This window comes from Mytilus galloprovincialis, chromosome 8 (genome assembly GCF_965363235.1).
Source record: "Mytilus galloprovincialis chromosome 8, xbMytGall1.hap1.1, whole genome shotgun sequence".
NCBI lineage: Eukaryota > Metazoa > Mollusca > Bivalvia > Mytilida > Mytilidae > Mytilus > Mytilus galloprovincialis.
In genome coordinates, this window is record NC_134845.1 from 18,858,207 (window position 1) to 18,883,840 (window position 25,634).

At 30.8% G+C, this 25,634-nt stretch overlaps 1 protein-coding gene across 1 annotated transcript in view; it reads left to right on the forward strand.

Annotated features, from left to right (window-relative positions):
• Window positions 1-25,634, forward strand: part of LOC143085247 (uncharacterized) — a 52,602-nt gene that overhangs the window by 24,008 nt on the left and 2,960 nt on the right. Inside the window, exons 4-16 of the mRNA XM_076261489.1 lie at window positions 5,993-6,151; window positions 6,841-7,008; window positions 7,253-7,516; window positions 9,701-9,805; window positions 13,246-13,299; window positions 13,901-13,996; window positions 14,734-14,916; window positions 15,308-15,391; window positions 18,731-18,835; window positions 20,579-20,692; window positions 22,843-23,001; window positions 23,713-23,766; window positions 24,115-24,162. Of these exons, the coding sequence (XP_076117604.1) occupies window positions 5,993-6,151; window positions 6,841-7,008; window positions 7,253-7,516; window positions 9,701-9,805; window positions 13,246-13,299; window positions 13,901-13,996; window positions 14,734-14,916; window positions 15,308-15,391; window positions 18,731-18,835; window positions 20,579-20,692; window positions 22,843-23,001; window positions 23,713-23,766; window positions 24,115-24,162 (1,593 nt within the window). The remainder of the gene's footprint in view (window positions 1-5,992; window positions 6,152-6,840; window positions 7,009-7,252; window positions 7,517-9,700; window positions 9,806-13,245; window positions 13,300-13,900; window positions 13,997-14,733; window positions 14,917-15,307; window positions 15,392-18,730; window positions 18,836-20,578; window positions 20,693-22,842; window positions 23,002-23,712; window positions 23,767-24,114; window positions 24,163-25,634) is intronic.

Here is a 25,634-nt window from a genome sequence, read left to right on the forward strand (position 1 = left end):
AATTTTAATCATGACCTTGACCTTTGACCTTGACCTCATTTTAATTTTTTTGGACCAAGGACCTCAAATCAAAAGACCCTAGGCCTCTACCACTTATGGTTTTCCAGTTAAAAATGCATATCACTTATATCAAATATAAAAGGGGAAATAACTCTCATATGGAGTCTCCGGATAGCTTCGGTCAAAATGAATCAAATCATCCTGAGGATATAACGAGCAATTTGGTAAAATAAATTTGTCGGTTTCTTATACGGTTGCGAAGATTAAGCGATAACAAGAAAAACAGTGTTCGGGGAGATAACTCTTTCATGGATAAGATTTTGGTTACGAGCTGTCAGTTTCAAAAGCGTATTAATTGTTCGATATCATATACCATATATCTAAGCGACATCTTGCGAAACAAAAAAACTGCGAAGGAAAGAAAATTAGGCGGAAGAAAAAAAATAATAATAATCAGAAGAAAACCAATAGGTCTTTCCACGGAAAAGTGGAAAGACCTAATAATAATAATAATAATCAGAACAAAAACAATAGGTCTTTCATCCGAAAGGTTGAAAGACCTAATAATAATAAACAATCGAAATACAGTAAGGTCTTTCCATTTAAGAAAGGAAAGACCTTAATAATCAGAAGAAATACAGTAAGGTCTTTCCTTATAGAAAAAGGAAAGACCTTAATAAGCAACTTTAAGGATGTACTTAGGTGGTCTAAGGTGAAATTAAATAAATCAGGAATTTAAAATTAAAACTATAAATTTGAAGAGTATGGGTTTAGGATCATAATAAGCTTTAAAATATCTATAGGTCATGGAGCTCCTTTTCGAGATATTTTATTAATAAAATATGGCGGGAAAAGGCTGACTCGGACTTTACCCTTATATTTGCCTTGATATTAATTGGGTTTCAAATTAAAAAGAAAGAAAATCAGGAATCTGCTTAAATTTTGTCAAATGAACCTTTATGATCTATTACGTCTTATATTTAAGGATAAATAGGTGTTATTGGGCAAAATATTTTACTTTGTATTATATGAAAAAATAACAAGGAATTCGAACATCTAACAAAATTCCAAAACCTCACCTACGTACATCCTTAAGTTGATGCAAGTTATTTTCCAAATGCATTATAAAAAATTACATAAATAATATAAGTTTTCATTTAATTTATAGACTAATTGACTGCAGTAAATCAGCGTGATACAGTTGTGCCAACGAATCTTCTTTTCTATCACATATGTCAAAGTCAAACGTCTTCCGGAGTACCCATACTTTTTTATTCATTTTAATTTTAATAATTATTTCTATTTGATTTGTTTTGAAAAACATTACTAATGAATATTCATTTTAAACCTATTATAAATGCAACACAAATATCAAAATTTCACAGCAAATAATCACCATGAAGTGTTTTTTGTACAACAATTTTATCAATAGAGCCACAGAGGAAATCTTAATGAAACTTGACTGTATTTTTTGTACAATTTGTGCACTGTCCAAACTAATATTTGGCATTTGACGGCAATTTGACGTCACAGATTGAACCAATTTCTATAATTAGATATAGGCAACACTTTTCTCTTTTGTCCAGACAGTTTGAAATATAACAAAAAACACAGGTTAACCAGTTGTATATAATATATACAATGTACTTAGCAGCATTCTCACTTTAAAGAAAATAATTCTAATTCATACTTTATCAAGAACTATACAATGAGAACAAAACTTTAAAAAGGGCAATTAAATTTATCTTCTTAAAAAGACCATATCAAAATCTCCTGAAATAAATTGACATTCACAATAGTGTTAGTAAATTCGACGAAGGTAAACCCAGAGAGAAAACTGTATTTATATTTTTAGAGAAAACATTTTCATCATTACCAAGATGATTTGTCTCTCCAGAATGTAGAATACTGTTTAGAATCATTTCAGAGACAATTTCCTCTGTTTGTAGTAAAAACCGAAGTAAACGGCTTGATCACGATTCTGTACACTGTTTTATATTAACTCAAATCAGGTTTCAAAGAACACGCATGTGAAATGATAACTCTATCAGATAAAGGCAACAGTAGTATAAAAATGGGAATCGTAGATACAAATTTCTTGTTTTGGGTTACAATAATTCATATTTTGTGAAGAACCACACTGAATCTCCCAGAAAATGTGCTGAAGATGATATTATCAAAAGGCCGGACTTTTTGTTCGACAATATATTTGTTGAGTTTGGAGGATTTATATTTCAACAGACAGTCGGTATTCCAATGGGTAATAATTGTTCACCCCTGCTGGCTGATTTGTTTTTGTACTCGTATGAAGCAGAATTCATTCAGAACCTTCTAAAAGACAAAAAGAAAAAGCACCTTGCGAAATTCTTTAATTTTACTTTCCGATATATTGATGATGTTCTATCATTGAATAACCCATATTTCAGCCAATACCTACATCTCATATATCCCAGTGAACTTGAAATTAAGAATACTACTGATACTAGAAGGACTGCTTCATACCTTGATCTTTTCCTCAATATTGACGTAGATGGACGACTTCACACAAAAATCTATGATAAACGGGACGATTTCAACTTCCCAATTATCAATTTCCCATTTCTCAGCAGTAACATACCCTTCGTATGGTGTTTACATATCACAATTGATACGTTATTCTCGTGCTTGTTCACACTATACGGACCTCATATACAGGAGTGTTCTCCTTACGCAGAAACTGCTTCAACAAAGTTATGAGGAGGACAGATTAAAATTGACACTCCGTAAATGATATGGACACCATCACGAATTGGTGGATCCATACGATGTGTCTTTGACCAAACTAGCTAAGGACATTTTTACCACATGGTAGATTGTGGTTTGTCATTATGTCGTCTAATCTTTTAATTACCAAACGTGACTTATTCCCGATTGTGACTGTTTTGTTGAGTGTGAATTCGCATTACTATAAGATGTGTTACGGTACTTGTCTATCCCAAATTCATGTATTTAGTTTAAATGTTTAATGTTATATTTGTAATTTTCATCGGATTTTGTCAGATGTGTTAACGTCTTTTCTATTATATTTATGTGTTATGGTAAAGAAAATTAATCACCGCATTCATTTATTAGATTTGATGTTGTTCAACGTAATCGGTACGATATTTTACGTTTGAAGTTAAGATTCAAAAACAAAATTATTGTATTTATTGGCTTTTAGTGATGTTCAATAGCGTATTTAAATAAAATTTTAAAGACTTAAATTTACTACAATGCAAACAATTCTTAGCTCTATTTTAGAACATGTAATTTAAACTTGTTGAAATGAAGTTAGTTTAACATTTGTCAAAGTAAGCATTAAGAATTCCTTTTTTTAATTTAGATTTATTATGCATGTCTCTATACATAGTATGCGACGCGTAACAGTTTATAAGTAGGTGTTATCTTAAATGCATTTGATACGGTGCATTGATTATGGATATATTCAGACTTCATTTATGAAAGGAAATCTATAGGACAGAAATTTGTTTTTTTTTTTGTATCAATTTAAAATGTAGATTCAAATATTTTTCACTTCAAACGATGAAGTAAAACTTCTTCAAAACTTATAGATGATGTATAGTTCGACGTCCGCAAAATGAAGCCAAGGAAACTGTTTATCTCTTCTTCACAAATACGTATTTCATTGAATCTCGATATTTATCATGTTTATAATTTTCTAACAATGATGTTTTACCTCCACAAGCCTGCAAATGTCATGTCGGGTCACATATAGGGAATCACTGAAGCGTGACTGGAGCGGGCCCCCTCTTAGGTCAGTCAGTAGGCCCCCACTTATGAAAATTTCTGGATCCGCCACTGACAACATAACATTACAGGACTACAATACAAATAAATAGGAGAATATATTAGACAAAGAAACACATGAATAATAGCTAACAAAAGGCACCAGGTTTAAAACAATTAATATCAACTGACATATCAAAAAGAGAGTCTACTATAAAAAAAAAAAAGAAAGAAAAACATGTACATTATATAACTTTCAACGTTGAGAGCAATTATGTCTGCATTAAGACATGAACTGACTGTTAAAGTTGTATTTATTTATCATATATAACTTGACTCGTTGTTTCAAACATTTCATAGGTGTCAACACTTGATCAAAATGGTTTGAAGTATATATTGACAGGAATGTATTTGTAAAATATTGGAAACATTTAGATATTCAGACTACAGAGAAATACAAAAGAATGAAAACAAATACAAATACTCTAGGATAATATTTTTAATTATTTACGTGCAATGTAATAAGGTGGTTAGTGAAAGGATATCAATATTTCAAATGAAGGCACACGCCCGAATAAAAGGGTGTTTAAAAAAACGCTTGACAATGATATCAAAATACTCATTAATGCCTACATATGAAAAAAGTAAATTCACAAAAATACTGAACTCCTAGGAAAATTCAATTGGAAAGTCCCTAATCACATGGCAAAATCAAATAACAAAACACATCAAACGAATGGACGACAACTGTCATATTCCTGACTTGGTACAGGAATTTTCGAATGTAGAAAATGGTGGGTTGAAACTGGTTTTATAGCGCTAAACCTCTCACTTTTACAAAATTCTCATCAAATTCCGTTATATTTACAATGATCCGTGAAGAAAACAGACATACTAAATAAAATAGTCAAAATATGGGTACAGCAATCATCACTGTGTTGTAATCTTAAAACAAACAATTTTACAAAAAACATACAAGCATCTATCAAATTAAAACCCTATTCATTGCTTCGCGACGTCAGAAAACTTATACGTAACATAGGAAGAAATTTTGTCGTTCAATGTTCATGATGTTTACACAAAACAATTTTATAATTTCAAATGGGAAATGTTGGCATACAGGGTTAAAAAATCAAAAGTATGTTAGAATAAATTTCGGATATAGACCGAGATTTAAAATTGTTCAGAAGTTATGTAGAATTTCTAAGAATACAAAAATGGTTTATACCACTACTCGATTAAAATATTTTGTCGTTTGTCGTTCAACGTATTTTCTAATTTATAATAGAACTTTAACATTTTGGCATTTAATAGAAGAATAACATAATGACAGGATCTTTTAAAGTACAGAGTCATGTTATGAGAACCAAAGAAACACAAAAAGTCGCATATACAAAACACACCAGAAAAAATGAAATATAATACAAACACATTGACGGGATGTATAAGTACCGAGCCACGTCAATGGATATCACAGAAAACAATGCAAACAGTAAAAGAAATAATTATAAAACAAAGACAAATAGAAGAACAATATAACACGTTGTTAAGATGACAAACAACGTCAGTACGCAGAATCTGTACATCAAGACCATCATGACCAACCAGAGAGGCAGCTGATTTTGACTATACTTTTTTGTGTTTATATATAACACTTGAGACAAAATTAGATAATATTCATCATGTTCATAAAAATACTTTATTATATCATATGTAGGTAGGTTTTTTTCTAAGTTATTAAAATTACAAATGTACCATAGCAAACATTTGTATTTTTAAATATAGTAATTTTTCATCAAATTAAATACTCACTAATAGCAGCTGATTTATATAAAGTTTATTTGACATATATTTATTTATAGCAGATGCTATAAGGTTTAATAAATAAAACTTCAGTACTTAAAACTGTATTAAAACATTTATTTCAAGTAAATGTAGAAATAAACAACAGCAAGGAAAAAACATAAGTACCCAAAATTTATCTTGAGCTTATTACCCTTTTCATATGAAAATCCATGAATGGAAGAGGTCCTATTATAGTGTAAACATGTCTGAATAACCACTCAATATACGTTTTTTGTTAGAAATACCCAATGTTTAGTTACCATGTTCACAGGACTTTTTATGAGATTAAGAATAAAACTCTTGTTATGTAACAACGTACTATAAGTCACAAAAAATATGAGTTATGCCATCTAGTTTAATTTTACCTTAATTCATGATGCAGATATGAAAATGAAAAAGAAAACAGTAAAAGGACAAAAAATGGATTAGAGGCGGAAGTAAAACAATTACAAAATGAAAAGAATATTCAGGTTGACGAATTAAAAAGAACAGAGCTAAAATTAGTTGAGGCTCAAGAAGAAAGCAACAAATATCACGAAAGGTTTGTAGATAATCAGTATAATAACAAACAAAATTAATACGACTGATGATACATTATCGATCGATTAATAAGCAATTATCATAAGATAAAACCTCGTAGTTTTTTTACACTACATATAAGTTGGCACTTTTGATAATGCTGCGGTATTAACATCATTAACATAATACATTTGTCCTAACATAATTCGAACTTTCTTAGAGATGTTTATTAAGCAAACGAAGGAAAACCTATTGCCGATAATTATATGTACAGTGAAACAATTTTGAACATTTTAAGCTATTTCAACAAATTTCCTTACATAAAAGCCCAACAATTATATTCTTCAGAATAGCTGAAAATTCTAATTTTTTGACGAGTTTTCAAAACAAACTGTCTGACTTGATATTTCCTGTTTAAGCAGGAAAAAAAACAAAATAGCGCTAGTCTTGTAATATTAAACTACTGTGCTGATTAGTTATCGTATGAACTCGAGTTAATTTTTGGTGTAAAATTTAGATTCTGGAGAAAAGGTACCGTTTTATTGGCGAGATCCAGTGGCAATAGAAAAAATCCAAGCCCGATAAATATAGTCAGGTGTGAATTTCCGAAGGAAAATCATGTTGCTTCTTTAAAATTTTCTAAATGAAGTTTTTTTTTGTTGAAATTTAATGACTTGTTAAATATGACCAGTTTCATTTTTTTTGTTTTAGTAATGAAAAACTGCGCAATTATAACAGTGAATTAGAAACACATAAAACGGCACTTGAATTAAAGCATAAGGAACATGACAAACTGATGCGGAAGAGTGAAAGTGAGCTCAGACAACTAGAAAAGGATAGAAAACAGTTACAGCAAAAAGTCAACGAATTTGAAAAGAGGTATATACACAATTAATATGCTTGTATGCAATGCTGTCTTTTAAACAGATAACTGGTTACTGGTATACAAAAGCAAAAATTAATAAAGAGTTTCAGTATATAACTGAATATCGAAATTAAATAATACATTCAAATATAATAGGACTAACACCATATATATATAATTCGTTTCAAATTTAGCACTACAGTGTTAAATCTCCCAAATTTTGGATCTTCAAACATGTAAATATATATATATTTCCAGGTTCATTTCTGTGCAAAAACAAAAGACAGTTCTTCATGATAACAATATTCAATTGGAGTTAGAAAATGAAAAACTTTCGGATAAAACAAGGGATTTAACTTCGAAATTTCAAGAATATTTGGACTCAAACCAGGCGTATAAGGATCAAAACTCAGAACTTTTAAAAGATATTGGAAAAGCCAGGAGGGAAATCAAAGCACAAAACGAGAAAAGTAAGGTTGCCAAGGAAACTTATGAGAGAGAGAAAACCTGCAATGATGATGTGTAAGTACAAGATATTTGATTGTTATTAAATCAGATAGTTCTGTTGTATATATATATACCCATGATTTTACTTGGTTTGTTCACCTTACAAATACATATACCGTTTGGTTCATAAGCTCAAACCAACCATCTATGTCGGATTGTGTGTGTGTTTCTTCCACATGTATTACTGGTATAGGGAGAGCGTTGATATCTAACAAAACATGCTTAATCTTGCCGCCTTTTTGCGCCTGTCCAAAGTCGGGAATATCTGGAATTTTTGATTTTGTTTTGTTACTTGTGCGGGACTTCCTAGCTGTGTTGAAGGCCCATCGGTAGTCCAGAGTTTCATTCTGCTCCCTGGTCGAAGATTAAGGACCTTGTACAAGTTTAGAAATTTAGGTAAACATATACATGCAGGTTGTAGTTTTTTCTTATATTTAGGCATATTAGAATTCCTGGACTATTTGCTCATCAGATCGTTTTGGGTGTTATTCAATTTGATTGCCATTAACATGAGTAAGGGCTTTTGTTAATATTTGTAAGAATACAAAACATATTTTTTTTGTCTGAATGATAACTCAGCTTTTATTAATTTTTCAATGAATGCAGAAAAAATTCATTATGGCAAGTGAAAACAAAACATATCGCGGTGTGATAAATTTGCCATGTTTAGAATCCCTTGAAGGATGCAGATTCAAGAGTGTCAACAGGGGTGTTACAAACGGATGGACCTACGGACCGACAGCGCGATTGAAGGTAGCATTGTGTTACTATTACCATTCGACGCATCCCTGGGGAAAGGTAATTACTCTGGAAAAAAAGAAAGCTGTCGCGGGAAAAGAAAAGGTCTGCGTTTCGACAAAAAAAATCCAAAGCGACATGTTTGTTATCTAAGGCGAGATACTGTATCAAATGATGCAGAATGGGTTAAAATATCGAAACCATTTATATCAACGAAGCGTGACTTGATGCTAATATTATTGGACCCTTTCACGACAATCAGCGTATAAAGTTAAGGAATTGACTGTCACAGGCAATGTCGTACTAACTTAGCTGTCAATCAAAACAATACATTACCATAACAGGTAAACCATGCCGAGAAGGGTTATCGGAAATAGTAATATTTATATTTTTCCCTGTTGCATTGACAAGTTATACCCATAAGCGATAATCAAAGCTGAATGTAGCAGCATATTTGGTTCGTTTATTAAAATTTCTGTCGTTTCAATTTGGGTAGCTATCAGACTATATCTGCTTCGTGATAAAAGAGGGACGAAAGATACCGACAATTTGGTTCTGCCTTTCGATTTTGTAAATACTCTCCCAAAATTAGTTTCATCATAAATTCGAGGGTCCTGCCTATTTATTTCAAATTTGATCTAGGCCCCTCCCAAATAGATATGATTGTATAAGAAAAACTTACGTTTAACGCATAAATATAGAATAACCATACATTGTCTCGATATAGCAATGCTTAGAAAAAGCCTCGCTTTCTACCAGTTTCTAAGCCTTGTACAACAGTGATATTTCGAGACAATTTACGGTTATTATGTATTTAATTTGTAATTAAGTCATCGATCATTTACATTTCTGTTTAGGGTGGAGAGACTCTGACGTGGAAATTTTGTTTTAAAAATTATCTAATGGGCAGTAGATACTTTTTGATTCTTAAACAATATTTGATTGATTTCGATAATATTAACTTCGTATGTTTGAAAGTGTATAAAAAAGCTTTAAGATAAATGCCCTGTTCATTTTCGAGGTCAGTCAATAATGTTGATGTGTCTTGTTTATTTTTTTACGAATACTACATGTATAAGAGAAAAATTATCAATCTACTGCACTTTCGCTTTATTCTATTTGTATATATTTGGAGTAATAATTTAGTAAAAATCAAGCAAGTCTTTTAGCGTCTATAACTTCTTCTACGAACATCTTCACGGCAAATATACAAATAAACATGATGAACTCTACAAAGAAACATAATATCCTGAACAAATACTTCTACGTCGGGCCCTGTTTGGATGGAAATATCTGAAAATCAATATTTCAAACAAAATAGATTCTTTGCATTGCTGTTTAATTGTGCTATAACGGACTTAAGACCATTGTTGAGTATTTGCTGAATTTTTGGTATGGTATAAAATTGAAAATAAAATACATCATACATTGTTAAAAAAAGTTTTATATATGCTTTGACAGACTACGCACAAAGGAAGATATCATCTGTATCTTGAAAAGCGAAAATCAAAAGCTGAAAGATATAAATCACACAAAGGAGCAGGAAATAACGAAAATGAAGGAAATGTAAGTTTTTGTGTGTTTCAACTGTAAAACAAACTACTTATCTTAAACAGGAAACAGCGTCATTATTTAATATGAGGCAGGCATAACCTGTGAATGGGGTCGAAGTCTGTATGTATTATTTTTTTTTACCTCAAACATGTTAATAAAGGAAACGGAAATACCGTAACGTTCCCGATTTCGGTTCTGTGGTTAGGGATTTAGCTGTGACGTTGTTTAAGTTATGACGTCATATTCAATGTAAACAAAAGAAACGCTTCCATCCAGTTGGAAAGCAAGTCCTTGGAAACGTCCGTTGTCGTCAAGCTTTATCAGCAACAATAGCAGGGGGAATTAATTAGGTGGCGCTACAGTCGTCCGTAACGTCAAAAAGTCCGCCAAATCAATCGGCTAAAAGATTGACGTTAAAAGTATTTGTTGCAACTTGTCATACTTTTATTACAATTAAATTTTAAAATTTGTAGGTTTTGTGACCAATATAATTTCTTTACGACATACAAACATTACAAAAATAGCTTGTTATTGCTATTCCTGTATCCTGTCAGTTCTAAAAAAAAAATAGCCATCTTTTTTGTTCGCCAAAAAAATCGATTTTTCCTAATTTGACGTTTGCGTATCCAAATACAGAAAAGAACGGTTATAATCTTAAATGAAACCGGGAAACCTATTTCAAATTTATACACTGTTTTGAAGCCATCATTTTTTACTTTTATACATCAATTTTAGTGACCACCAGCCATGTCAATTTGTATCTGGTTTTAGTTACGTTTCTACTTCAAAACAGTAAAGTTTAGCTTCTTTTCATTGTACCTGTTTCAAAGTGCTCTAAAATACTGATTTTATTAAAGACATGAATGAAATTTTGATTAAAAGTTGTGGATTTTCACAATTCCATACGATACTTGTATTTTAAAGTAACTAAAACCCCTTTTGATCCCCTACACAAATTGACGGTGACATTGTTTTCTTTTTTCAACATACGTCATGTAACGTTTATAACAAAATATGTGTCAGGGTCATGTGCATAGTAAAAATTTACACATTGGAAAAGTGAAACAACAAACAAAGATCTTCTTTAGTGCGTTTAAAGCTAAACGTCTTGGAAAATTCTGACAGATCTGACAAACTATTGATAGCCTAGACACTCTACTGTATGGATGGACAAAAGCACAAAAATAGCAATAGAAAAATATGCATTGCAAAGAAAATTCTGTAGGAAAAAAACATATGAAAAAAGAAAATGAAGGTCAGTTAATAAAATCTTGCTTATATTATTATCTCTTTACTTAGTAAGCTATATTTCCATTCTCAATTTTATAGTAATAAGAGCAAAAACTAGCTTATCAAGCCAAGTCAGCCAAACAAGAAGTTTATTCATAGAGATGTGTTCTTACAAAATTGAATTTATTCAAATGGCAAATTCTTGTCAAATTTTAGCATCTTTGATCATTATTGAAGTAAAATGCACAAAATTTGTCCCACCAGTTTCATTATATTTCCTATTATTAGTATTCAGGTAAAGTATATATACAATACTTTGTTTATAAATATGTAATTATTTAAAGAAGCTGATACAGCTACCTGTTCAAGAGAAGAAGCCCCATTTTTTCCAAAAAGTTTACTAATAAGACAAAGGGCTACTGTGCAAGCTAATCTAATAGTTTAATTTTACAATAATAATGATTCTGAAATTCAAAATTGTGTCACTTTCACTTATAATTTAAAGCATATATTTTTTTTACAGAATTTCTGTCAATATTTTTGGTATAAAACTTATAAATCCCTTTTTTGTATTTTACTGTTCAACTAAGAAACATAGGCTTGAGTTTAAAGGCTCTCTTTATTTGAAGAAATTTGTTGAGACTCTTGGTCACACTTTATAGAATATAAAATATATATGATCAGTACTATTTATTTAATAATTATATCAATTTTCAGAAAGATTATTGAAATTGTATAAACTATGTTTTATTGCATTAAATATAATCAGAAGTGTTTAAAAAAATTCTGCATGTAGTATATTTCATCCGCGAGATCTAATTTCTTTCAATATAGCTAGGTTTTTAATTTTACATGTAGGTGTCATTATCCACATTTCTGAATTGTTTTTTTTTTTTACTGCAGTAATATTTTGTCTTTTAATATTTACATTTAATTAGTCCTTCTCTGAAAAATAGGGGGAAGTATCTCTTCTTTATATTATCATAACATAGTTATAAATCGAGTTTCTTTTATTTTCTTTCTAATTATTGTAAAGTGAACTCCTTTTTTAATTTTTATGCATTTTGCTGGGTTTTTATTTTTGACTGGTGATATTAAGGGGAGATAACCACTTGCACAAATCGGCATCAAAACCACCGCTTCGGTTTGAAATCAATTTGACGTTTGCGTATCCAACATTTTATTGCCGAGATATTCATATCGAGTGTTTGTCTTAATGAGATGCTTTATTAAATTTAAATTCAGCCCATCATTTTTAGTTTCCTCGTAAATATTTAGATTTTTCGTTCAGGAGACTTGAAAATTTTCACCCAAACTTCAAGTTTGCAGATAAAATAAAGAATAAAGGACTTTGATTTGATGTGCGAGCTTTGACGAGAATAAACTTTTTATTACGACAATAGTATTCAGTGAGTTAAAATGAGGTTTGTCTCATCCGTTTTTTTACTGAATTTTCACGGTCACGTGACTCTATTGTTGCTGATAAACTTAGGGTCAAACCGTGACCTGCTTTCCAACTGCATCAGGTAACGTTTTTTCAAATCAAACAATTATTAAAAATGAAATTGTATTGAGTTCCAATCTTATATTTTACTAGACTGATACATATAATTTTCTTTTCAAAGTCTCATGCAAACAAGACAGATTTCTGCGCAAATGCGGGGAAAACCGGAACAGGAACTAGATCTGAAAAAAAAGTTAACGACTTTCAGTTCATTAGTAGAATGAAAAATTCGGGAAATTTTCCCGATTTTTTTTTTTTTTTTTTTTTTATTGATTTTTCTATCGTAATTGGGGACTTCGTCCCAATATTATGTATTGCAAAACATCAAACTAGCAAGACATTCATTAAGACCAAAACTCTCAGTTACAGGAGACAAATTACACTATACACATTTGGTTTATACAAACAACTTTTCTGAACTTTTCTTTATCAGACTAACTAAAATTTAAAGATTTATGTAAGTTATTGCAAGGGTAATATGCCTCAAAGAGAATGACTAGTTAGAAAGGCTCTTATATTGTTATATTGAAAATAATAAACTCGATTGGATATTAAGCGATATCCTATTCTCACCCGTTAAGAAAACTATTATTATCATTCCTCTATGGGTTTTTTTTCTTGTTTGATCTTGCAAATAAAATCTACAGATACAAGATTTTCTGCAATATATAACTAAGTATAATATAATTTTATCGGACTCTTTGGTTCGATTTTTCAGAGAGAAGGCTAAACATGTTCAAATGAAGTCACAGATGGAAGATTTAGAAAATAAGTAAGCCATTTTTTTTTTTTTTTTGGTGTTTTTTTTCTTTTCTTGTACATGTATATATTTTGAATATGTGTATGTCATGGCTTTTTTCGGATTCCTCGATCAACTTAATATAAACTCACCAATTATTTATATATTATAATGTCTAATTGATATATAAAATATTTTAAAAATAAATCAGAAAATACAAATCAAACCTTCTAAAATAACGAATAAGTTTCAGGTGAGTATTCTATTCCGTGCAAATATCTTTTTACTACAAACTAATACATTTCGTATCAGCAGATTAAGTTTTACACGTCGTACAACTTCATGTTATATAAATTACTGACATGAATTAAAATTACTGGTGATAGAAAATATAATTCTTAATTTGTTTTGAATCATATTCTTCTGTAGTAAATTTCGTAATCTTGATTATAAAATTTGTTTTCTATTTCCATTACAACTGCTTTGAAATTCGCTCTAAAATATGGTGTTGCGATGCATGTAATTGGCTATATATGTTACGGAGAAAAATAGATTGCATTTATTATCATTTTTCCTTGTTCTGTATCGTTGGCCAATAATTATATTAGTATTTTTAAAACTTATTCTTTTAAAGGCTCAAGTCATCATTAGGTTTACAAAAGGAGAAGAAACGGCTATATAAAGTAAGAATGGAAAGCATTGAATTGGATTTTGCGTTATTTAAGGAAAGGTATGCTTAACTTTGCAGACGTTATATGTATTAATAATATTTTGACAATAATCAATTCCTTTACAATATCCTTTAATAGATGTAAAACTTGTAAATGTTATTTACATTCTTTTTTAAAATGTTTTCTTTAAAATGCTGGAGTAGGTTTCACAAAACAACTTACGACTTAGATTGATCGTAAGTCATGAAGAATTCAATCTTAGTTGTAAGTTATTTTGTTGAACCGACATCAGTAAGATGTAGTTATTTTATTGAATTGTCAACAAAAGCTAACCCAATGAAAGTATTAAACAATACACATGATAGAGTAGTTTATGTCTCATTTCTTGTGGGGTTCATGCGATTCCCCATGGTTTTTTTCATGGTATTTTTTATTTTTTTCGTTTCTTGATCAATTTTATTCATCCAGTTTTAAAGATCAAAGAATTTCCTTCGTGTAATAGAGATAAAGCTACAAATATATTAAACTTTACTACTTTACCAAACTATCACGTTTGCTGGCAAAATTTTGTTTTAGTCATTCTTATTGCAAATTCCTATGTATTTTAAGAGAGGTTATTTAATTCATGTTAGTGTTATGCACTTAATAAATTCCCTAAAAATCCAATGTTCATGCGTTTGCATAAACACAGAACATGCCTGTGCCATATAAATTGTGAAAACTTTAAAGTAGAAATATTTTACGAAACTCATCGCCTTACATGATTATATGTCCTGTCCATTTTATATTAAAATAGAATCAGTGGATCTAGAGAACATTTCAAAAAGGAGGATGTGAAGTGTTCTAGTTCTGCAAAAACATTAAGTTCTAAAGTAAAACAACCCGTTTCTTCTGATCGATTGTCTTTGAGAAGCATGAATAAGACCTTGCGAAATAAATTGAAGAGAATGGAAGCTGAAAAGGAAACCATAGAAGGACGGTAATATAGTTTTTTTTGCATATTATATATAACTAGCATTTAAGAAAACCTTGGAATATTCTTTTAACCTGTTTAAGAACTGTTTTAACTTTTACTGAAACTATTCATTGCTTTTTGTAAATAAATATATATTAGTTTATGCATTTCTATACTGAATTTTAATTTTGCAGCTAGCTTCATTAAACAATAACTTTAAACTTTAATCTTTACTGAATTGAATGAAATACTAATAGGGATAAAATAAGCTTTTATCCTCTAGCATCTCGCCAAAATAAACTACGTATTTGTCTAGTTATCAATGCATTGAATCAAATAACCCGTCTTCGAAATATAACATTCGACTATCGTACCCTACTTTAATCAAATTGCATCGTTTTCTTCTATTTATTAGGTTACAACAGGCTCAAGAATTATTGGTCAAATCGGAAATTGAAATAAAGAAAATAAAAGAGAACGAAGTGGCATTTAAAAATATGTGAGTACATTCTAACTGTGCTTGGCGTATGATGTCATACTTCTTATCAGTTATTAAAACACCCTGAAATATTTCAATCTTTACTCGTCGTTGAATGTTCATGATTGAAAACATTTTAACAACATGTAACATGTTAAATACATGGGAGAGATCCGTTTGCGCCAAAAATGCGTCCTTGTGCGCCACAACGTTTTTTCTCCAATGCTACACTTGCGCCACCTGTTTTAAAATTACATGGTATCATTTGCGCCAAAAATAAAACATACGATTGCGCCAATTGGAAAAATGACTTCCCTCTACCTTTATTCAGAGTTGGAACAAGCAGTTTACACGGCACATGTTTCCTTTTCTGAAACATATTTTCTTCTAACTGCTGCTGCCTTGGTACTTTTTACCTAAATTAATGTATGTAGTAGCTTGTAACTTCACTTTATTGTTCAAAAGACAAACATTGAAGGGTGAAATGCACAAAACAGTTCATAGTAATTCCCCTAGGAATTCTTAATTCTGTTCCATCACTAGTACGGTAGATAGAGTTTAAGCCCATACGGATGGTGGGAGCAAAGCACTTCGTCATCAACGTATGTGGCTAAAACATAATCAGCAAAAGCATATATTTTCTTCTCTTTTGGCATATCATGTATAACATATTCAGAAAAGCAATCAGTTTTCTACTCTCTCTGTACATGGACTGTCTATTGCATTTCAAGTCATTTATCTGCAGATGCTTATCTTCAAGGTGAAATATCTCCGATCATATGATACTTTTTAAGCCAAAATAAGAATAAATGTTAATCATAATGATAACGATTATGTGACGATTGCTTGGAAAGTTGTTTTTGACATTAATTATACATACGAGACTAGATGTTACCTTTACTTTCTCTTTTCAATTAACAAACGATTTGAACAAAAGCTCAGCTTTTTAGAATGGGGGACGTTGTGTCTTTCACACAGGTTTAGTTTAAACATATTTTATTTGATCAAGTACAAATTGGATAAAACACAAGTCAAACAGACATATGAAGTCTTCTTCATTTAACATTGATAGCATTATAATACAAAATATATGTATGAGTATGCATGTATAGAATGGTATATCTATATATATATATATATATATATATATAAAGTGCCTAGAAAATCAACCTAACGATGTTAGAGTAGATTTGATTCGTAACTTCCTCCCCGGCGCCGGGGCTGGAACCTGTACTTTTTATTTCTAACTTCTACGACAACACCGCCTAGCATTGCGCAGAGACCTTATCCCCTCCTCTAACTCTAGCTTATAAAAATAAGCTTTCGTTTCGGGAGGTGTTACCTTGTCGTAGGAATTAAACAAGGATCTCTGATACAATACACGAAGTATTCTTTTTAGTGTACAGAAATGATCATCTACTCATCTCTTATATATATATATATATATATGGGTTTTTTTAAAAAGCAACAATCAACATTCAATCTATTAAAGCGTGGATCAGTTTGTGAAAATAAATTGATACAGTTACTGAACTAAAGTTATATAAATGTCTTAGAATATAATTTAAACACGCTAATTAATACCTTAAAAAGTTCTATTAGATTTTAAATAGAAATGCGCAATATTTCGCTAAACAAATTAGCTTCATCAGGCATGTGCATCTCTCAAGGTGAAATCGGATGCATGACCAAAAAAAATATTTGTGGAGCTTAATCTATACAAGATTTGAGGACAAAAGTAACATATTTATTGATGTTGCATAAAATATGTTTGTAGCTACAACTACATAAAGTTGGAATAAAAGTTTAACACATTTATTGATGTTCGATTAATTGTATGAATTTCTATAAATTAATTTGGATGATTTCAAGATTATGGTTTTGATTTGTTTTCAATCTTTTTTCGTCTCTCTCATTGAGTCCATCAAGTTCAAGAGCTCGTAACTGGTGCATCCCAAATCTCTCTCTATTTTGTCTTTTTTGTGTATTCCAATTTTGATTTTTCTCAATGATTTGAAAAGTGACGTTTTCAAAATCATGTCCTGCTCTTAAAATATGTCTTGTAATTGGGTTGTTTCTTTCTTTTGTATTAAAGAGGGACGAAAGATACCAGAGGGATTATAAAATTACCGATGGTAATTTAGTCGGATGTTAAACTGTCTTTCTTTTTCACCAACATATTGTAATTTGAAAGTTTCACACGTTAGAACATAAATGCAATTTTGCGTTTTGCAATTTAATGTTATAAATATGTTGTATTTTTTCTTTGTGACTGTGCTGACGAATTGGATTTTGTGTACTCTTTGTTGGTTTTTTTTTCATTTCAGCCATGACTTTGTCAGTTTATTTCGAATAAACTTATCATCGATACCGAAATTAAAAAAAAATAATGTCGGACGCGCGTTTCGCTTTTTAATGATTTATCAGTGACGTTCGTATATAATAAGTCAAACAACAAAATAAAGTATAACGCCGAAGAGCATTGGCCAAACAGACTTAAGATTTCCAAAAAATAAGTTAAAAATTTGTAAGTGTGGTTGATCATCGAAGTATTCGAAAACTATTTGTTTCAGTACGTTGTCAATATTAATTCATGTCATCACAAACGTGCTGACTACTGGACATGTAATACCCTCTCGGAGGACCACCTTTTCCAGCAGAAGTATAGGCTTAGTAATTGTAAATAAACTCATCAGATACCAGGATTTCATTTAGTATGGCAGACTCTTACATGTGACGCTCGAATCATAAAAGGTAAAATGACCCAAAAAATTTGAAGCTTAAATTAAAAATGGAAATTGGGAATGTGTCAAAGAGACAATAACCCGACTAAAGAGTGCTGAACAGCCAGGACGATTCTGCTGCACATTTGGCAACCGTCGTATTGTTCAGGATGTGTACACATTCGTTGTCAAGACTCAATCGGTAAAGTAAAAATCCAGGAAAAGGACGGGGGAATGGTTTCGACAATGAAAACATGTCCTAGTCCATTTCGACACAGATACTCCTTAAAGGTCAACCCACTCATGAAAGCACCCTTAAAACTTAAAAAAAAATGACCTTTACTTTAATTTTGGTATATAGCAGTCATTTTGGTCATTCTTATCTTAAAGTACTTTATAGACCAAACAATTGTAAATCAGTATTGTTTAGACAATAAATACAATTTTGGTCAATAAGTTTTGTTCAGGTAGTTCAGTGATAGCTAATTTATACTACCTATATAAATGACTGAAAAACTATTGTGTACTACTGGATTGGCCCAAATCGAATTTATGAATATTTAACGTACATCTAGTTATTAATTAACTAATCGACTATTTTTTTAGAACACATCACATAATGAACTGCTATTTTCAGCATTTCCGAGGAGAGAAACAAAGCATCCTTACTAAAAGAACAATGTGAAGATCTTACTAGCCAACTGGAGACAAATTGTTCTGAAAAGGAAAAAGTCAAACACAAGTTAGTTAAAAACATATTAAAGTTAGTATTTGTTAAGTGTAACGATTAAAGTAAGTACCGTTTTCCGTATAAAGCGTTTATCTTTCACCATTATTAATTTATCTGATTCCAGGTTATATGTCACCATATGAAATTTGAAATATTTTTTTGATTGTAATACGTAGTTGGTAGTTAAGATTATAAGCAAATGACGAAAATCTGTGCAAATATAACAGTTTAAATATGAAGGTAATATGACAGAGGAGTTATTAGGAATATCAATGTTTAAGATGTTCAAGATGTTCAAAGGCAGTTGGGAAAGTGAAATTAAGAAGATCAAACTGCGAGAAGCCCATAGCTTAAAAGATTTTTTGTGGTTGAATTGTTATTTGCATTGTAAAACAAGCCTGTAGAGAGTTTTGTTTGATTTAATAAACAATTCAACCAGTCAAAGCAACAAGAAGTTTGATACATAACCAATTTAACATCGACTGCACATATCATGTCATTGACGGTTGATATTTCTAAATAGTGTTACCCAAATGACGTTGCAAAAAAAAAGAACTGCAAGTAGTGTTCGAATGACATTCTTAATGGAAATCGTTATGATGGTGACCTTTTTTCTAGTATGTTTAAAGGATGCAATCGCAACAATTGCTGTCTGATGCAATTGCTGATAAACGTTGACCTATATAATGTTAGATTTACATTTGTTAGTCCTCGATCATTACCGCTGCTGTTTGGCTAATTGAACTACCCGTTGAGCATTTTTTAGAGATTACAAACATAATTTAAATCACATTTTCAATACGGATGGACTTGGTTTTTGAATGTCCTGTTAAGTCATATATGTCTTCCGGTATTTGAGTGTTTATGCATACCTGTTTTTTCTAATGGTTTTGGTTATTTTTACTAATGATTAAATCGATCTGAAAAAGCACTTACGACGCACGGTATACAAAAAAATGTTTTTGTTATTTTCAAGCACAGAGTCGATTTTGTTGCGCATTCTTCCCGCATCATCAACTTAGATATTGACTTTCCTTAAATTAAACTTCGATATAACTTCAAGGGTTACTGGAAAATAGTGTAGAATGCATCTTATGTGTTCATGATTTGTATGTTCTTTTTAGTCATATATCTCATCACGTTTTCAGGTATTAATTCATCTTTGTATTTCACTCTTTAAAAGAGGGACGAAAGATACCAGAGGGACAATTAAACTCATAAATCGAAAATAAACTGACAACACTATGGCTAAAAATATAAAAGACATACAGACAAACAATAGTATAAACATGACACAACATAGAAAACTAAAGAATAAGCAACACGAACCACACCAAAAAATAGGGGTGATCTCAGGTGCTCCGGAAGGGTAAGCAGATCCTGCTCGCCATGTGGCACCCGTTTAAGTTTTGAGCTGTCCTAAACAAAGTTCATCCAGAAGAGCGACGATGACGCGCTCAATCTATAAATGGTAAATTGACAATGAAGGAAATGACAATCTAGCAGATATATTATTATCCGTGAATTTCGAGACCGATTGTTTCTTAATAACCAGTGTGTGTTTTATGACACTATAATATATTAATTTACCATACAAAAATAACTGAATCTCATGTAATTAATATATTTATAATATCTGTGAAATCAGCCATCGTTAGAAGTTTTGTTTTTAGTTTTGCTTTTAGAGCATTTGTATACAAATATCTGATTTGAAGAAAATTGAATGACAAATCCATGAAATAAATTTTCTTTAAGACTTGCAGAAAAAATGGAAGAAGAAAGGAATTCGTCTCAAGTTATCGAATGTATTCGTAGAGACTGGGTAGACCACCAACTCTTTATGGAACATTTGAAAAAAGAACTGAACAAGTATTATGACATTTTATATATAAATATTCATATCTTTGGATTATATTATAAATCAAAGTGTAATTGAAGAAATAGGAAAACATACATATATTGGCTAACATTTTTAAGGTGGTACCTAACACTACAGGAAGATAACTCTGTAAAATCAGCTAAATGTTTTAATTACATTGTGTTATTAAGGGAATAATAAGCTTCTCAATGATCAAAATTAGTATTTGTCAAACTGCTATATAACCAGTGTAATGCTTCTGATCAATTGGTTGGTTCAAATTTTTTTGAAATTTTTATATTTTTGTAAAAGAGTCAAAGTAAATACTTTGTCAAAATTTTATGAAAATTAAACCAGCCAAATTTATTTTGGTGAAAGTGTTAGGTGCCACCTTAAAGTTCACCATTTAATGCAATACTGTTCATTTGGTTTACTTAAATATAATATTTAGTATGTAAAGACGCAAAATGTGTATCGATTGTTTTTAAAGTCGATATACGCTTATTGTAGTTATTTAACTTAAACTGCACACCGTTAAGCTCACATGAACTTAAAAGTTCAGGTAAGCGATATTGCCGTCACTTTGCTCTTGTCGTTATGGTACTACATTAGGCCGCCATCCAGAACAAATAAAACCAAACAAATATATGGTTTTATTGACTTTTGATAAACTGATATTCACTGAGGCCAACGGCCAAAGTCAATATCAGTTTTTCAAAAGTCAATTGAACCATATATTTACCGAAAAAAAAAAAGACAGTAATGGTTTTATTCCATATTTCGAGAGAAATGCATGTTATGGAAAATATTACTCAAACCAATTGTACATCAAACGATTTTTACCAAAAAAATACACGTAAAAAGACGCGACGTTAAGCGCTTTTTCCACAGGTGAATATGCTTATTTATTCAAATTCCATTCATATAGAAAAACCTTCTTACGTTTTAGCAATATTGAATAAAACGCAATACATATTGATATAATGTACTAAACAGTACAATATCGATAACAAACATTTGTCTCGGAGTATAGAATAAAACAATTACAGTCTTTTGTTTCGGTAAATGAACTTAAAAGGTCAGTTAAGCGATATTTTCGTTAATTGTCTATTTTCAAAAAGTTTTTCAAAAGTAAATAAAACCACACATTACCTCAACAAAAACAGTAATTGTATAATATTCTACTGTTAAGTACAATGTATCAGAATATATAGCTCGTAGTACAATTGTTTTTATTCAGTAATTAATTAATGTCAATCATTCAATTTGTATCATTAGCCATACTAATCAACGGTTAAGGTCAAATATAGTTTAATGTCCTCCCAGAATTCCGTGGTGAACGATTAAAAATACATTTGTCTTTCCAACTATAACATACATATCATGCACATATATCATTAGTTATATATTTGTCTTTTGATCTAATAGGATACATATGGGGTCAATAAATTCCAGTTAGGATGAGAGTGAAACTCGAATCCTCATATGGAAGTTACTGACCGCGTATATATTCTACCAGATCAATAGCATATTGTGTAACGAATTTATCTTCCGACATTCTTAACGTGTGATATTTAGACTAGTTGCACATCAAAGTGACTAAATATCCAATACTTAGTATTAAGATAAATAAGAACGTACTTTTATTTGTCTACACAAACACAAATGCCAACAATAACGCTGTGTTGTTTTTATAAAGGGACGTAGCACCACTTCTTGCTGTGAATTGAAATAAGCCCCGTCTCCTTACCTAAAATGCAATATTGAGAGTCTCCACGCGGTTGGTTTATAACCAATCATATTCATAGAAATGTATAGGAGGATAAGATAAAATATAGTACTGGTCTTTTACTTTTTTTAAATATTTGTATTTATAATCGCTTGTTACACAAACCTCTAAATTATTCATACGCAACTTACTTGTCCCCTTATTATTACAACTTCTACAACTTATAGATATTGATTAAATCATCTAAGGTCGAGTTGAAATAGACATATACCACCTGGACTAGTAACTCTATATCAAAAAATGTTTTTATTCCATGTGTTATTTTTCATGTCCTTGGTTTTATAACTATGCATTTGGTATTAAAAACCCGTAAGTATATACAATGTATAATGCAGTTAATATCTAAATATTACATTTTTTTTTTTGCGTTAGGGCTGCTATGGTTTTTACTCATAAAACAGGACCAGAACTCCAACAGTACATAGGGATATTGAAAACCGAACTTCAAACAGCACAACACATGCAAACAGAGTACAACGGTAACGTTAATTTTGGCGAAAGAGAAGGAAGGATTAGAGATTTAATACACAAGTAAGTTATCGAATAAAACAAAATGAAGATGTGGTAGAACGTTCATATAAATGTAAATTTATTGTCCATTTTGATAAAAGTGTGTCAGAAATCATACCGGATATTTATCCTCAGTCATAATACCCTTCCATCATTACCGAACCGAACAAAGAAATAACACGACGGGTGCCGTATACGTTGCAGGAAATGCTTATCCTTCCGGTGCGCCTGATTTCACTCCCGGTTTTAAGTGGAGTTCGTGTTGTTTCTTATTTATTATTTGTAACTGTTGATGAAGATGTCCTTAGTTTTTTTTTAATTCTTTGTTTACTCCTTGCTTTTGTTTGTTATTGTCTTATGGTTTATCCCTAATTATTATAGGTTTATAACCAATGAAAAAACCCTTTCGTTCCTTTTTCATTGTTTTATTTTACGATAAAGTTTTTTTAGTATATCGAAAGAGTACTAAGCATCGCGTATCTATACAATGCCATATGTTTAAGCTTGCCATAAGTTTACCTTTTTAGCTCACCTGACCTGTTGTTGCTGGGTTGCTTCCCCTGAGTTAGTAATTATACGGAAATTTTCCCCTTTTAATTTTTTGCTCTTATCTTAGATATAAATTATGATGTTTGCCTTATTTTACACTATTTCAAAAGCATTAATTAATACATGTGAGCGACATAGGCTCTTGAGAGTCTCCAGTTTAACGTTTGTTTATTTTTGTACTAGATTCGATAGTTTGAATAGAAGTAGTGGTAATACTGATCTCGTAGCACATCATCAGTAAGTATCTTTTTTTTAAATTTCTTTCTACTTTACAGAAAATTTATATTCACAGATACTAAGATACATGCATTTTATATTTTCTTTACAAATGTTTGTTAGAAACGAAGCATAGACATACAAGTTTGATTATGTAATCTCCATATATTTACGAAATGAAATTATTTGCATAAAAAGGTAAATGCAATACGTTTTATCAAAAAACAAAAAGAAAAGCGATATGTTGCCTCCTTTGTACACTATTTATATATATATATAACTGCTTTCCCCTTTTTACATTTTTTTCCCGTTCAATTGTTATTAATGTTTATGATCTTATTCACAATTAAGTTTTAATTACAATTTCAGGGAAATGGTTGTTAGTTCTAATGCAGTGACAGTCAAGAAGAACGAAAAGTAAGAACTGTTTATCTGCGTTATTCTCATTAAATGTATGGAATTTTACCGTCGATGAAGTAAATGAATGGGTAGACAGGAAAGTAACATGCTGGAATTGTTGTTTCATGGCTCTCATGCAACTACATGTATTAAATTCAAATTAGAGAACTGGTACTTTAAAAATCAGACGATACAGACCGTTTCGTCTTTTACAAAGATTTTACAAATGGCGAGGAAGGAATTTTTATACGAAATGGTTAATTATCGGTTTAGTTCTAAGCAATATCAATATTACTGTTTTTACAGACATAGATTTGGACAGGTTTTTTCTGCCCTTGATATTAGTTTTTCTTCTTTTACTTAGTCTTTTCAAGTCAATTCCTCAAATTGTTTTTAAAGTGGGGACGGAATTGATTAAAAAAATATAACATGTTAAATATTGTGATGCCTCTGTTGCATCCTGAACAGTACCAACTGATTTTTGATGTCTTTTTCTTGTGTTGTGATGTTCCACACTGTCTTATGAATAAGAAATGGCTAAACGACTCAAACACGTTTAAAGGCCTTTACATTGTTTGTGTTTCGGTCTAAAGTCAGAATCCTGTTATTCAGTCGATGTCATAGATGTATAAAGAGTACGTCCTACCACTTTTGTTTTTCGTTATAGCTTTCAGAATTAATAAGGTTAATCATTTGAATTGTAACAAATTTTGTCAACTACCTTAGATTTATCTCCGTTTTGTACTTAAATTAGCAACACGACATGTGTCACATATGGAGGAAAAATTGCCTATCCTGGCGGAGCACCTGTGACCATTCCCGGGTTCTTTTAGGGTTCGTGTTGCTCAGTCTTTAGTTCTTTAATTTGCATGATGTCTACTATTGTCAGTTTGGCTTTTCCGGTTGTTCTTTTTTTTGCAATTGCGTTGTCTTCTTGTTTTCGATTTTTTATTTCAATGTCCTGAAGTATCTTTCGTCCCGTCTAAAGTAATTTTGTTTGGTTGAAGAACTTAATATTGAGGTTTCTGTTTATTGTTGGCGGCTTGGACCATGTTTGGGTTCTATATATTGGTGACATACTACTATTCCTGAACTTTTAAAAACAACAAGTAGAATTGTTTGATATTGCTCGCTTAGAATACTCAATTGAAGTCCTTTGCAAAACAGGAACGAATATTTCAAACATTGCCATTATTTTTAAAAGGAGTATTCGGTAAAAAGGATTTGATCTGCAATGAACCTGAAACTGTGTTGCGCAATAAATCCTGTTGACATGAAGCTTGATAATAAATCTCACCAAACTATTATTTGTAATTCTTGAGTAGAAAGCGACAGACGTTAAACAGGACGGATGGATTATTAGGAATAAAACATTATAACACCTTCTTTTAGATCGATGGCATAACACAATCATTTACAAACATAATATTACTGTTTACAGCGAATAAAACTTAATCAAGGTTACTTAAAACTGTCAGATTTAATTACTA